Genomic DNA, 14642 nt, shown 5'->3' with positions numbered 1-14642 from the left:
TTTCCTCTCTAATCTAAGCAGAATTTTTTGTCTACCCTGAATAAAATCATCCTATTCCTGGCTGGAAATCATTTTTATTCTTTTGTTTCACACTCTCCTAACTATAATTCCTCCTCCAACATCATCTTTCTTTGCTTGATTAAGTTGCTAGGGTTTTTTGTTTGTTTCTTTTGTTTGGTTGGTTTTTTGTTTTTTGCTTTTTTTTTTTTTTTTTTTTTTGGTGAGGGGGCCAAAAATCAAGATTGCCAATTAAAAACTTTTAAGCATATATCACAAAGCCAATGGTAGTCAAAGCATTTTGTCTTACACATTTAAAAAATATCCAATTCATGGTACAGTGACTCTGAAAAGTTGACAAAGGACAAATTACCCCCTTTTACAGATGAAAAAACTGACTGCTAAGAGGCTTACTATGCAACACGACACAGCAGGAGCAGAGCTGGACCACGATTTTAGTCACCTCACTTCCGGGTGATATTATGCCCACCTGATCACAAATCTTGATCATGATAAACCAAGTTTTTATACTAAGATGCTATAGAGGAAAAAAGTCAAGCTTTTCCATCAATTGACCATTTCTCCCAAAGTCAAATCCGAAGCCCAAGTCTGTAGACTGAATGAAAGCTCAGTATTCTCATAAAAACACAAGATATACAGACTTCTGTATTAGGCACAGTATTTTCTTCAGAAGACTAGTTTGAATAAGAAAAATCAACTATAATACAAAAGACTAAAAATTTTCTGAAAATAGGAATTAGAGTGTAATTTATAATAAGCCATGAACTCAGGTTAGGATTTACCTAAAATTTAAAATGCATTAGAAAAATAATTTCTAAACAAAATATTTTTAAAGTATAAAGATGTTTCCCAGGTATAAAGTATAAAAGATGTTTTCCTTTTGGAAAAGTTACACACAAAAAAGATAATCCTAGGAAGAAAATGTTCTCTTTTCAAATATTTAAAAATAGTTTAGGGCCTCCCTGGTGGCGCAGTGGTTGAGAGTCCGCCTGCCGATGCAGGGGACACGGGTTCGTGCCCCGGTCCGGGAAGATCCCACATGCCGCAGAGCGGCTGGGCCCGTGAGCCATGGCCGCTGAGCCCGCGCGTCCGGAGCCTGTGCTCCGCATCGGGAGACGCCACAACAGTGAGAGGCCCGCGTACCGCAAAAAAAAAAAAAAAATAGTTTAAACATATATATTGTTTAGTTTCCACACAGCACTACATGAAATGGTTTTCAATTATTACTTAGTTACATACTCACCCAAGCGTCCCTTTCCCTGACATAGGGGGACTGGGGGGTTTCTGAGTTGGAGGTGTTGTACGCGGGAGCCCACCCATCTTCATGTTCTGGGTACTCACCTAAAAAAATTTTGAGGAAAAATCAATTTAACCTGTATGCAGTGAAACAAAGTGGCACTTTCAGGAAATAACATTATGCTATTTAACAAAGGAGGGGAAGGTTTAAATAGGAAAAAAAATTAGAGGCCATGCATTTCATATGCAATTTCTACTCTACTATCATTCTACAGTTGTACTCAAAGGACTCTTCCTAATGTGAGATTTTCAAATGATTATAAAGTTGTATGCAAAGACTTTATTTGCCATTAGGCCATCACACCAACAGATCACTGGTTAGACTATAAGATACTACATTCAATTGAAATCAAATAGGATAACTATAAAAACTTTAGTTTTTATAAAGAGTAACTCAATCAGACAATAATGCCTTTAAGCAATTCCTTGTTTTTTAGATAGCAAGTTTATCATAAAAAACAAAAGACATGTTTCCCCCCCCAAAAATGCAACTTTAGTTTTGATCCATTGTAAGTAGAGAATATAAAGTTATATCATATACAGAGAAAATCCCATTTTTTAAAATTGTGGATCAGCCTTACAAGTCAGATTTCTTTAATGTTCTCTTATGAAGGAATCACCTACCTGAAAACTGCCAGAAGTTAAGGCATGTTCCTAAACATTTGAACCAGAAAGGTAGGGCTGAGGTATCCCACTCAACTGTGAGCGGTACAATGGCCACTGGCAATGTCCTAGTTCCAATGGGAATTAAACCCACTCAGGCCCAAAATGAAGATTAATTTAGGCATAGAAAAGATGTAACATAGTCCTAAATCAGAGCTAAGCTGTGATTCCTCACTATTCTATCCCCAACTGAAAGTGCAAGTGTGGGAAAGTTGGGTGATTTGGGAACCATGGATGCCACCAAAGGAGAAAGTCAGCACTTACACAGAAAGCCCTAGAAATCTGGGTACCTTAAAGAGTTAAGAGAAGTCATGCACAAATATAGATCAAATGCAATCTCAAGTTATTTGAGATTACCAATTGGTTAGAGTTAATAATGTTCACCACATATGTTCATACCTGACCCTATTTTAAGCCCCTAATATTCTGGGTTACCAAACACTTCAAAAAAGGATCTTAACTTTTCTAATAAGAATACATCCAGAGTATTCAAATTATACTTATGAAATGAAACTGCAAGACTTCTGAAATCAGAATACACTTATAATTGTAATTTTAAAATATAAACTTTAAGAAAACAAATCATAATTATATACAGAGTATTATGGCTGACAAAATTAACTCTGGCTTAAAGGGAATATTTAAAAATCCTAAAATACTACTTGTTATCTGAATAGGCAAGAAATAATATATCAAGAAACAAACTTTTCAAATGAATAGCCCAGTGAACAAGTTGTGTGTGATGTTAAAACAATCTTTAATGACAAATGATACCTTTGAAATATCAATATTTTTAAAGTTAAGCATTCATCTGTAATCCTTTTGTCATTGCTTTTAAACAACAAATACAAAACAAACTGGTTATCAAGGAAGAATAAAGATTAACTTATCCTTGCTCTCCCTCTCATTAATAAGCAGAGGGTATAATTGTATCTTAAAATGAAAATGTTAGAAGTTTTAAAAAATTAATCCACATTTGGGGAAAATTTTAGGAGTAATATGACAAATAACGAATAGCTTTTAAAACTGTATATCTTAATTTATGATACCAGAAGATTTTTAAAAGTAGTAAACAAAGTCCTTTAAGCTCAACCTTAAACAACATAAAACCCAAAGTCACTTTAAGTGATGAAGGAGAAGTAGGTGAGCCAAACACTAAACTACATCAATTTGCTAGAAACAGGAAGGAAAAGGAGCAGGGACAGAAAAAGAGTAAAACAGAATTTTATTCTATACATGGAATAGTTAAAATACTTGAAAACAGCTTTCCAACTTTGATTTGTTTAAGGTTTGGGTATATAAGGTGTTTTGTTTAAATTGCAGTATCTTCTCTATAAGTCTTTTAATCTACCCAAAACATAAAATAAACAATCTATAAATTAAAATCTGGTGGACATTTCTATACATAAAACTTGATACATTTTATGATCTGTAGAATCATCAAATGGTTCTATTTGTTTGGTTAATGGGGTTTGCATGAGTAACTTAATTCACTTAAGAAACCAGAGTCCCTGTGGAATGTCCAACTAATCTATTATTTTATACTTCACTGATGCTGTGCTACCTCTGTATTAAGCTAAAAGAGTATTCAATATTTCTTCAAGGTAGCTTTCCTTGTGAAAAATGTTTCTACGCTAAGTAAAACAATGAATATGCTATGCAGAATATACATACTGCCATCTAATTCGAGGAAAAGGGAAAAGAACAGGAATAATTGCCAAACAAAACTTATTATAATATAGATCTCACCTATGATAAAAGTTAATAAACTGTATTTCACACCTAAAATAATTTGGTAAAAAATGACTTACTGGATACTCATCATGGTTCTAAAAACTACTTTGAGGGAAGTTACAGGGGGACACAATGCTTCCTGAAAAGGAGCAAAACACATGACTGAATTGTGAGTGTGGAAGGGGAACTTAACTAGAGAGAGAGGACATAGCACAAACTCAGGATAAAGCAACACTGCACCCACTCCATAATAGCAATTCCACATGAAGCTTTAGAAAATGTAACACACACAGGCAAAACTATCATCTGGCACATAAACGTGTAGTTAGCGGTCCTGAATCATGAATAGGAGTGCTCATGGTACTTTTCAAAGTTTTACTTGGGAACTGGAATGAAACTTTGGTGGCTGATTCCAACAATAATTCAATTAATGTGGTTATTTTTTGATGCCACAAAGGAAAAGTCATCATTGAGAGCTGAGTGAAGCAGGTGTTAGGCACACGGAGAAAGAGCAGGAAAGGCCCCCTTTTTTTTCCTGCCAGAATCAAACTCTCAAAACAGAAGAAATACTTCATTTAGGTGATGAAGGTTAATGCATGATCACAACTCAAATAGTTTCCCACCAGCCTGGACTAAGAAATGCAGATAATACCAAGAGTAAGAGCAATTCCTTTATGACCAGAGTGGTCTGCTCTCCCAGACTCTGGAGATCACTACAACTAGAACCAACCATCAGGCCAATTATTATACCTTATTACTGCTTCTAAAGTGCTCCTACCTTTCCTGCTCTATCCTTTTTTGGTAAATGCAATACCCTCCTTGAACCCTGATATATATATAGTATCATGTATTTCATATATAACACTCATTACAAATCTTAGTGATTTCCAGTACCCTGTGAACTCCAGTATTTTTTATAAAGCTGGTCAGCCAGGTATCTCTAGTTCATAGAGCATGTCACCTCTGCTATGAAGAAATCTCCCACGAAAAGATGACCTGTTGCAACTTAACAGTGACAGACACACTCTAAAATGATATCTGTGGTATATCCCTCATTTGAACTACCTACCACCAGACTACTAGGCACAAGGGTAAAAGAATATGAAAAATAAAAGAAGACAAAGGTCTGTAAAATGATTTCTCTGCTTTTAAGGAACTTATTTTAGAACTAAGACCCACATGTTTAAAACAAAAATTAGTATCTACAAATTATATAGAAATCTCCAAAAAAGAAACATCAATGTAAGACAAAATGGCTACAGAAGGTTTCACAGAGAAAAATCTGAGCTGGAGTATTAACAAGTCTTAAAAAGAGCAAGATTTAAATATACTAAGAGAAGAGGAGTAGTATGTATAGGTTGTCTGGATGTGGCGTAGTGAGAATGGGCAGCAGCTGTGGTCAAGCATCTCTAGGCTTTTGTTCAATGCCCAGTATCGTTCCCCATTAGTTCCATCCAGTGCATAATTTTCTGGCTTCCTAGAGATCTTTATCCCTCTCCTCAGAGAATATATGTTCCTACTTCAATTCTCAGAGCCAGTAGGAAAAGAACCAGGAGATCCCCTGAAGGAGATCAAAGCTGAAATCAGGAATTCGAGTATGACTTCAGGAGAGATGTAAAATTTTTAGTAAGAGAGAAAGACAAAAAGCCTAAGGTGCCAAGAGTCCTAAAATAATCTAATACAGAGATAAGGGAATAAGAGATTAGGATTAAGGGAGGAAAACAAATAAAGAAAGTAAGAAGAAGAAAAGAGGAATAAAGATGGACAAACTTCTGCTTGATTCTGAAAACAGTTTCTAACAACTGGCTTTTGACAAGATAGAATTGGTGGCTCAAGTCTGGAACTGACAGGCAAACCCAGATGAGTCTTCCAAAAGTTGCTGTTATTGTGGAGTTTTTCTTCCAAGTGTTGTATCAAATAAATGCTTAGCAATGAACCCTCAGCTGTACCCGAGAGCTAGAAATGTGAGAGGCAATTTATCATCCTTCTGTACTGTAGGGAATGACACACACAAGATCACATGCAAAGTGAAAAGGCTAGCCCATTTTTTACATAAAGTTATGGATCTTCAAGATCCCAAGCAAAATTTTCAGAAGTGTTGTATTCCTAATGTGTTAACTGTAAAAGAAACTCCTAACCCCTCCTCATTAATTATTAAGAATCTGCTTGTACAATGTTCATCTGAAATAAATACTACAAAAACAGATCAGAAGTCTTTATTTTTTTTTGCATTAAATACACTTATTTTAAAAGTACTTAAGCTTAGCTGTGTTAGTGACAACTTTAAACGTTCAACAGAAATATCTGTTTCAAACACATCAGTAACAAGGTCTTAAAACTCTTTTATTAAAATAAAGAGTGGGGAAAGGGTACCCCAGTTCAAGGTACATTCCACTTTTGGCCTCAGGTACATATTAAAACCCCTCCAATATGGCATTCTATCCATCAGCTTTTTATACCTTTTTCTTTAAAAATATCACCACGTTGTTTTCAAAGGTCTTATGAATTAAACTCTACAACTCCTCATTCGACTGAAAAAAGTTAACCCAAATTTTAGATGAAAAGAACCATTAAACACAACCAGGACATGCTGTATAAAAGGTTAAAAATTCAACTTTTAAGCATGGAGGTCTCTTCTGAGTCAAATCCCATGTGTCTTGTCCCAAAGTATGATATGTGTTTAGAGTGTATCTGAAAGGCATCAAGTCTGACAACAATGGGAGCAAAGACAGAGCTCATAATGAGCTGAGGAGGAAATCAAATATCAGGAGACTTCCAGGGCACCTGACATAATCCACAGGTCTCCAAAAATCTCAGCTGGAAAACCAGTGGACTAGTTTACTATCTGCGGTCCCTTCCAACTTTAACATTTTAAAATTCTATTTTCTATCTTAATATACTCAATTATTCCATTAATCAACCTTCTACAGCAATTCATTTTTTCCCATCAACATTAAAAAGAGTAATGATTTGCTATATGCTGAATATTTTTTCCACTCTATTTTGTTTTGGTTCACCCAAAATTATTAACTATGTGCCACAAGTTTATAGAGACAACAGACACACTCAGAAAGAAAGATAAGAAGAAAGAGATAGAGGACTGGCACATTCTACCTTCTAGGATGACCTCATGGTACATACTTCTCACCCTGTCAACCCCATCCCAATATAGTAGAAACAACTACATAAAGCCACAGTACTAAGGAGTGGAGCTTTTTTGGTGCAAAGAGCAAAGATGTTAAGGAATCTTATCCAAGTGTGATGTCCCTTATTAGATCTTTCTTTCTTGGAAGCTCTCATTTCCCACTCACTCTGGCCTCTCACACAGAACAGATCCTGAACCCAGAAAGATCAAGAAGGAATCCTGGTAGGGTCTGGAAGAAATGAGCTAGGGATAGTTCCTCAGGCAAGCTGGTCTAAACTTTAAGGGGAAAGAACTGGTCCATTTTTTTTGTTGTTGTCTTTCCTTTAGTTAATCTTTCTGTGCACTTCTATCACTTTGGAGGTTAATGTATCAATAGCCAAAATCTGAATACAGACTTTAAGGGAAAAAAGCCAAGGTAGCCACAAAGACAGCTTGTGGTCTAATTCTACCTATTTTATGCGAAAGAATCTCCTCACTCACCAAAACTGAGGGCTTGGAGTCAACACTCCAATATACTTTTATGTACACATGAAGTACATCTGCCTGGGCTCCTCCAGTCACATCTCTCTACCATGATCTGTTAACTTTCTGTGGCCGTGGTTAGTAGCTAGTTAATGATTCAGATCTCAGTCATCTTGTCTTCTTGTTATCACTTTCTACACTGAAGACATGGCAAACAACAGGGTATATGGTAAGAATACATATTTGAAAAGGAATTATAGAATTCAGCTAAGAAAAAAAGAACAAAAATGAAATGCATGATCGATTTGGTGACAATAATTTTAGTACCATTCTATCTGACAGGTTTCTTGATTATTCTTGAATGTCTTTTCCCATTTTTCCCTCCAAAATACTAAAATGTTACTGAAACAAGAAAAGTAAATATCTTTAATTCTTAACTTGTATTTTGTTAAACACTATCATGAGCTTTTGATGCTTTGCATATAATACTCGGCTTGAAAACCTCTTAAAGTGAGTTTATACTGAAATATATAATTTATATAGCAATTTGAATAAAAAGATTTTGTTTTTTGCAAAATACATGATACTGCAACTTAAAAAACACCCAAAACACTGAATATTTTCCAATTTTCATTTTTTTAAGAGTGATTAAGAGTCAAGAGATAATGACATAGTGGCCACAAGGTATATAATAAAGCACACCATTTATAGAATAAAAAGGTTATTACACAGGGGGAGGGTTAAATGAAGCACATTAGCAGCCCTCCAATCCAAAACAAAATTTCTACATTTACAAAGTCCAGCTAATTTTATTTCATAATGACATTTTATGATAGGGTAACTTACATTTCAGTTTCACAAAATATATTGACATTGCAAAATAACCATTTAGTCAACAAATATTTACTAAGTGTCTAATGTGTGTCAAGCACTGTTCTAGGCACACAGGATAGGGCAATGAACAAAACAGTCAAAAACATCTGCCCTCATGGAACATGAAGACACACAAAGTTTCATGAAAAAAATAAAATAAAATACAAAAGAGTAACTATTTGTTGGTTTTAAAAGGCCAAGTACCAAATATCTCTTCACTCCCCATATGTAATATTCTACATAAGAACAAAGAATGGAAATCCAGCCCTGGAATCTCTTACCTTAAATCTAAGCAACCACTTAATGCATAAATGGAGCAAATAAAAGAGGTAAGGGAAAAAAGCATTGAAAAGTTAGTTGGAACTTCAGGATGTGAAGAGAAAGGAAAAAAACAAAGAAAAAACAAGTTAAGCATTCAGCATTAAAAAATAATGTTTCAGTAGATCATAGAAAGAGTGGTTAAAGCAGAATGTGTCATGAACAGGAGTTTTGTGATGAAATTATATGACACTTTTATTTAAAAACAACTTTATTAAAGATTTCTTCAAATTAGTGACCCCTAAACACTAAAATGTACAAAAAAATGAAAGGGACTACAGATTCCCTAAAGAACATTTACTTGAGGATTAAATAAGAATTGGGGGATCACCTTTTTATTATATAAGTGGGGAAGTACAAACATGATGTTTTATATTCTAAGTGCCTTTTCATCATTAAATTCATTCAGTATCCTAAAATTTTCCATTAGCAGTTGTTAGCCTCAAATAAATCTCAAAAGATTTTCCCAAGTTAGAATAAATTTCAGTTATTAATTATCCATCCAATTGTACATCCTATTTTAACATGCTCTAATTAGTACTGTAAACTAAATGCATTAGGTGTTCATTATAAAATTAAATATCAAATTTCAGATAATAGTGCTTATATCAAAATTGTAAGAAAGAAAAAAATTTTTTAAATAAATTTACACCGTACATATTCTTTTACCTAGACCTACATTAAAGTTAGATTTAACCGATTTCTAGCCATACTCGTGTGAGGTATATTTTTTAAATTTAAATTTGCTTATATTAGACACAAATCAACTGCATGAACTGTACAGTTTCACTTATAGGCATATACGTATTTATTCAGCATCACATTTGAAAAGTCACTGTCTTTCAAATCACTGCTGAGATGCAAACTTTAAATAACCTAATACTTAGCTGAACCTCTGAATAGTTTCTTAAGAACGAACACCAATTTAAATGAAAGTTATATGCTCCTCAGTTGTGATTATGATACTTTACATACATAGCAGGCACTTAAATACATTTTAAAAGATAGCCAAAATATATAATGACTATCTACTCAAAAGCAGTGGAAATACTAGTTCACATATTAGTTTTATCTACATTATTCTCACCCAAAATGTTGAGATAAATTTGTTTTAGAAAAATTCAAAGTACATGTTTGTTTATATATGTTCTTTCTGAAAACTAATGCCAAAAGTTTGTTGATATTTTTGAGATAAAGCAAATACTTTAATAACATACTGAATAATTTTTAATTAGTCATACTAAATCATTAAAAGATTAGAAATATAATACCACATTTATTTCCAGATCTATATGAGGTATTTTCATAACTGATTAAGCAAAAGCAATTCAGTCAGAGATGACTGTTTAAAACTTGAGAACATAATACTAAGAAGAAAGAAGGATAACATAGTGGTAGGAAATCTTCAGAACTACAAGTAGGCCAAGACTTGATCCTCTGGAAACAAAAGATAAACGCTTAATTTTCTAAAGAGTTAGTTCCATTATGGGCTGTTGTTTTTAAGCTGGACAAAAATTATACTTACCTTTACTCCATGTCCAATATCATCTAGAATTGTATAGTCAATAGGTTTTCTAATATAACGAACTGGTCGTTCAAGGTTGGCTGGAGCAATAATCTTATGTGTCCTTGAAGTGTTTTTATTGGTAGTCAAAATACCAATTTCTCTTCTTGCAACTTTTTCTTTATGAATATCAACGGTCTACAAAATATAATATAAACACAACACAAAAATGTATAGCTCTTATATCCAGAAAAATAAAAATATAAATACTTAAGAGGTTTAATATCATTATTCATATTCTTAACCACAACTGCTAACTTCTCCTTTTGGGACCAATACTGACTTTCTCCCTTTCTAGGCTAAAGCAAGGGATGGGAAACCATGGCTGGCAGACCAAATTTGGCCCACCACCTATTTTTTACAGCCCAAAAGCTAAGAGAGGTGTTTACATTTTTTTAATGGTTGAAAAAAGTCAAAAGAAAAATAGGTCTTGACATGTGAAAATTATATGGAATTCAAATTTCAGTTTCCATAAACAAAGTTTTATTGGAACACGGTCATTCTACTTGCTTACATATTTTCACAATATAATGGCAGAGATGAGTAGTACTAACAGAGACCTTATGGCCTGCAAAGCATAAAATATTTATTAGCTGGCCCTTTACAGAAAAAGTTTGCCAACCTCTGGACTAAACATGTTAATTTTTCCCCTCTCCATTAAGACTTAACCTTATTAAGAAAGCCCCAGTGAAGGAATTCCCTGGTGGTCCACTGGTTTGGACTCCATGCTTTCACTGCTGAGGGCCTGGGTTCAATCCCTGGTTGGGGAACTAAGATCCCACAAGCCGTGCAGTGCAGCCAAAAAAAAGAAAAATCCTCAAAAAAAAGAAAGTCCCAGTGATTAATCTGGTTCCATTTAAAAATAACCTATTAGTATAAATTCTATTAGTGTTTAAATAATTTTTATTAAAAAAAGAGAGGCCTAAACTATAAATACAATGTTAAAATAAGAATCATTTTTTACAGAGAAACTTGTTTACTGAGGCAATGCTACTTATATTTTTTCATAACAAAATGCTTGTAAAATATTTCATTATTTTATTTATTAAATGTTCAAAACAGGATATAATTTAGTACATAACAACAATGTGTTTTTACTCAGTTTTCTATTTGCTGAGAGAGGGCGAATTTAAGCACGGGTAATTAATACACTGAAGCAGCATTTTTCAAACGGCAAGGTGCAATTTAGTGAGATGTGAGCAGCAATTTAAGTGAAAAAGAACAGAAATATCAGACAACATACACATAGTAAGGTATTTTTTCTTAAAATATGTTATGTATATAAATACATACATTAAATTGTGTACTGGATGGAATATAAAATATAGTTTTAACTGTGAGTTGCAGTTTAAAAAGTTTGAAAAATACTTCACTAAAATTTTGTTCACATCTCTTGCCACCATTCCTGGCTCAAGCAGCAATTAACAGATACTTTTGCTATTTCCTCCCCAAACCTACTTCAATGTACCCTGTCTAAAGAATAACCAGGTAGTAACACAGAAATGGAAATGAAAGATAACCATCATGACATTATTAAATACAACTTTAAGAAATCTGAACACTGGTATTTATCCTTCTAAACTACCTAAAGTGTGAAGGAAACCTGAAACAAATTTGAAGCCTCCCATTTCAACCAACAGATCTTAAAAGAAACAGAATCTATAAGTTCATAACTAATAAATATCTAAATGAAGCAACAAATCGAATACTGGCCAAGGTAGTGACCTAATCATTTTAACTATTTTTTTTTAAGACAAAAATAGGTTTTGAACTTTTCCGGTGCATATTAGAAAAATTACAAAATCTGCTTTCCTTTTCAACTGCTTGAGGGAGCTATAACAGAAAAAAAAAAGGTTGCACGTTAGTGACAATATTGGAATTTACTTATTTTTAACTTCAGAGAAATGGAAATTAATCATATTTTACTTTTGAATAATTTTTAATGAGTCTTTCTGAATTGTTAAAAATATGAGCTAGGGGCTTCCCTGGTGGCACAGTGGCTGAGAGTCCGCCTGCCGATTCAGGGGACACGGGTTCGTGCCCCGGTCCAGGAAGATCCCACATGCTGCGGAGCGGCTGGGACCGTGAGCCATGGCCGCTGAGCCTGCGCGTCGGGAGCCTGTGCTCCGCGACGAGAGAGGCCACAACAGTGAGAGGCCCACGTACCGCAAAACAAAACAAACAAACAAACAAAAAATGAGCTAGGAAGATTTCATACTTACCAATTATACTTCAAAATAACCAAAAAACCCCAAAATATGACACTTATTTTTTATATATAACTGGTCTTTGTTATACCAATAAAAGAAAATTTATTAGAGAATGTAATCCTCTTTCAACATTGTTTTCATTCTGCTTAGTTAGAAATATAATTATCTTATTCAGAAATGAAAACAAAAGAATGTAAACCTAATCAACAATAACAGAATTCTAAACTTAGGGCAAACTGGAACTTCAAATTTTCCTGCTAGAAATATTAATAAATCCCTGGAGAATGAAAAGAGGGGTAACTTTTCATTATTATTTGCACTAATATACAGTTATATTTTATAACAAACACATATTTTAAATTGTTTGAAAAACCTGAGACTTTTTTAAAACCATTAAAACAATTAGATCATACCTGGGGATTGGGGGCACTTACATATTACTTACATATTTTCTTTATGTACACATAAACACACAGCCCAAACCTGTATAAGCCATTACAGTAAGCATAAAAGAAAGACCAACACAGCAAAAGAAACGATCACAGAACTTTTATATATAAGCCGAAATAAGGGATAGTTGCTACAATAGGGCATAAAATTAGAGAAGGCAAAGTATAAATAATGAGTTACAAGAAAACATACACCCCTTCATTGGAAAAGTGACCATGTGCCCAGCACTAAACTCTTAAAGGAACTGGTCGAAGGAATTATGAGAAAAATGTTCTTTTTTGCTTCTTATATTAATTCTCATTAAAACTGAAGGCATATTTTAAAACGTAATTCTTAACAGCATATGTCTATATGAAGCCAAAATAATCTAGTTTGGTTATACATTTCTAGTTGTCTACTCTAAAAGAATACTAGAGCAGGGCTTCTCAACAGCAACACTACCAGCATTTTGGGCCAGATAATTCTTTGTTGTGGAAGGGCTGTCCTGAGCATTGTAGGTTGTAGTGAAGCCTCCCAGTTGATATCTGTAGCACTCCCCACCCCAAGCTGTAACAACCAAAAATATCTGACGTTGCCAATTGTTCCCTTGGGGGTAAAACTGCTCTGACAGAGAACCAGTGATGTAGAAGAAGGACTAATTCATCTGTTTCATACATTATTCACTCTCAAATGTCAATTGTTTCCAAACTTTGTACAAGAGTTGATTTATGATTAATACCTCTAGTGACTGCCAAATATCAATATTTGATGTCATTAACTTTTAAAAATCATCTAAGATAATAAAAGTAATACATGGTTAAGAAAACCCAAAGGTATAATTTGTGAATTGCCATCCTAATACCACACTGAATTGAACTGTAGGAGTTCCCGTAGACAGAATCAAATATACCTTCAGAACATGGCTATGATTTTATCTTAAGTCTGAATAACAACTTTTAATGGAGAACAATAAATCTATTACATAAATAAGGAGGAGAAAGTTTGGTCCAGAAGATTCTGAAGTTTTCAGCAATTACCTAATTCACATTTTTCAAAGATTTCTCTGGTAGAAAATACAATCATTTTCAAATTAGAGTAATTTAATGAATACCTTCCATATACTTAACATCCAGCTTCAACATTCATCAACTCACAGCCAATTGTCAGTTTTAAAAGAACTTTGGTAAAGCTCCTAAAACATATTTTTAAATATGGCTTGTATGTTTTTCCTAAATCAAACTCGTAGCTTTCAGTAATCACCATTGCCTTTGCCTTCACTATATACTTTGATATTACAATGCTGAAATGAATTGTTAAATTTTGGAAGTACGAATTCAACACTGATAGCTAGTCAGAATTTTAATAATAAGAAAAGTATTTTCCACTTATCCTGAATTTCTAAAGTTACTAGTTATATGCCAATAAACTTACTCTCATTTAGAAGAGGCCTCAATAATAGCACTCACCTATGGCAAGTGGAAAATGTGTTTAACTAGCAAAGAAGACCAAAACTAATGCAAGTACACTGCTATTAATACTATTATTGTTTGCTACCTGTTAACCAAAAAACACGCCAAGTAGTATTGCTGAAACTGTGCAAGAGTTAAATATCTTTTCTCCCACAGTTCCTTAACAATTTGTTTCTCCATCCTCTAACAGCTATTGCCAAGCTGGTCTCACATGCTGCAGGCTCCCCCCATGATATTTCAACCACGCAGTGCCAAACCCAGGCTCCCCTAGAATACCTCTCATGGCCTTGACTTTCAGCTCCTCTGCAAGCCTGAGCCCCCCTCCCACACCTCCATCATGGACCCAAGCACATGCTCAGGCCACAGCAGATGACAGGAAGGTATGTATAAGTATTTTGATTTAGGGTTATCCATGCATTGTCCCATTACCACAGATAATTGAAAGTAGACTGTACTGGATA

The 14642-nt window shown here is 34.1% G+C and overlaps 1 protein-coding gene across 44 annotated transcripts in view; it reads right to left on the bottom strand.

Moving 5' to 3' along the window:
• ABI2 (abl interactor 2) overlaps positions 1–14642 on the bottom strand; it is a 96227-nt gene that overhangs the window by 30291 nt on the left and 51294 nt on the right. For 26 of the 44 annotated variants that reach the window (XM_065880050.1, XM_065880060.1, XM_065880051.1 and 23 more), the window contains 2 exons: positions 10035–10211; positions 1262–1359 (listed from right to left, as the gene is read on the bottom strand). In XM_065880050.1, coding sequence (XP_065736122.1) covers positions 1262–1359; positions 10035–10211 — 275 coding nt within the window. Of the gene's footprint in view, positions 1–1261; positions 1360–7784; positions 7793–8472; positions 8491–10034; positions 10212–14642 lie in introns of all 44 variants that reach the window. The other 18 variants (XM_065880037.1, XM_065880038.1, XM_065880039.1 and 15 more) reach the window with 3 other exon arrangements.

Source organism: Phocoena phocoena, chromosome 7 (assembly GCF_963924675.1).
Source record: "Phocoena phocoena chromosome 7, mPhoPho1.1, whole genome shotgun sequence".
Classification (NCBI taxonomy): domain Eukaryota; kingdom Metazoa; phylum Chordata; class Mammalia; order Artiodactyla; family Phocoenidae; genus Phocoena; species Phocoena phocoena.
The sequence above is the reverse complement of the archived record's forward strand: the minus strand, read 5'-3'. Positions and strand labels throughout refer to the sequence as shown.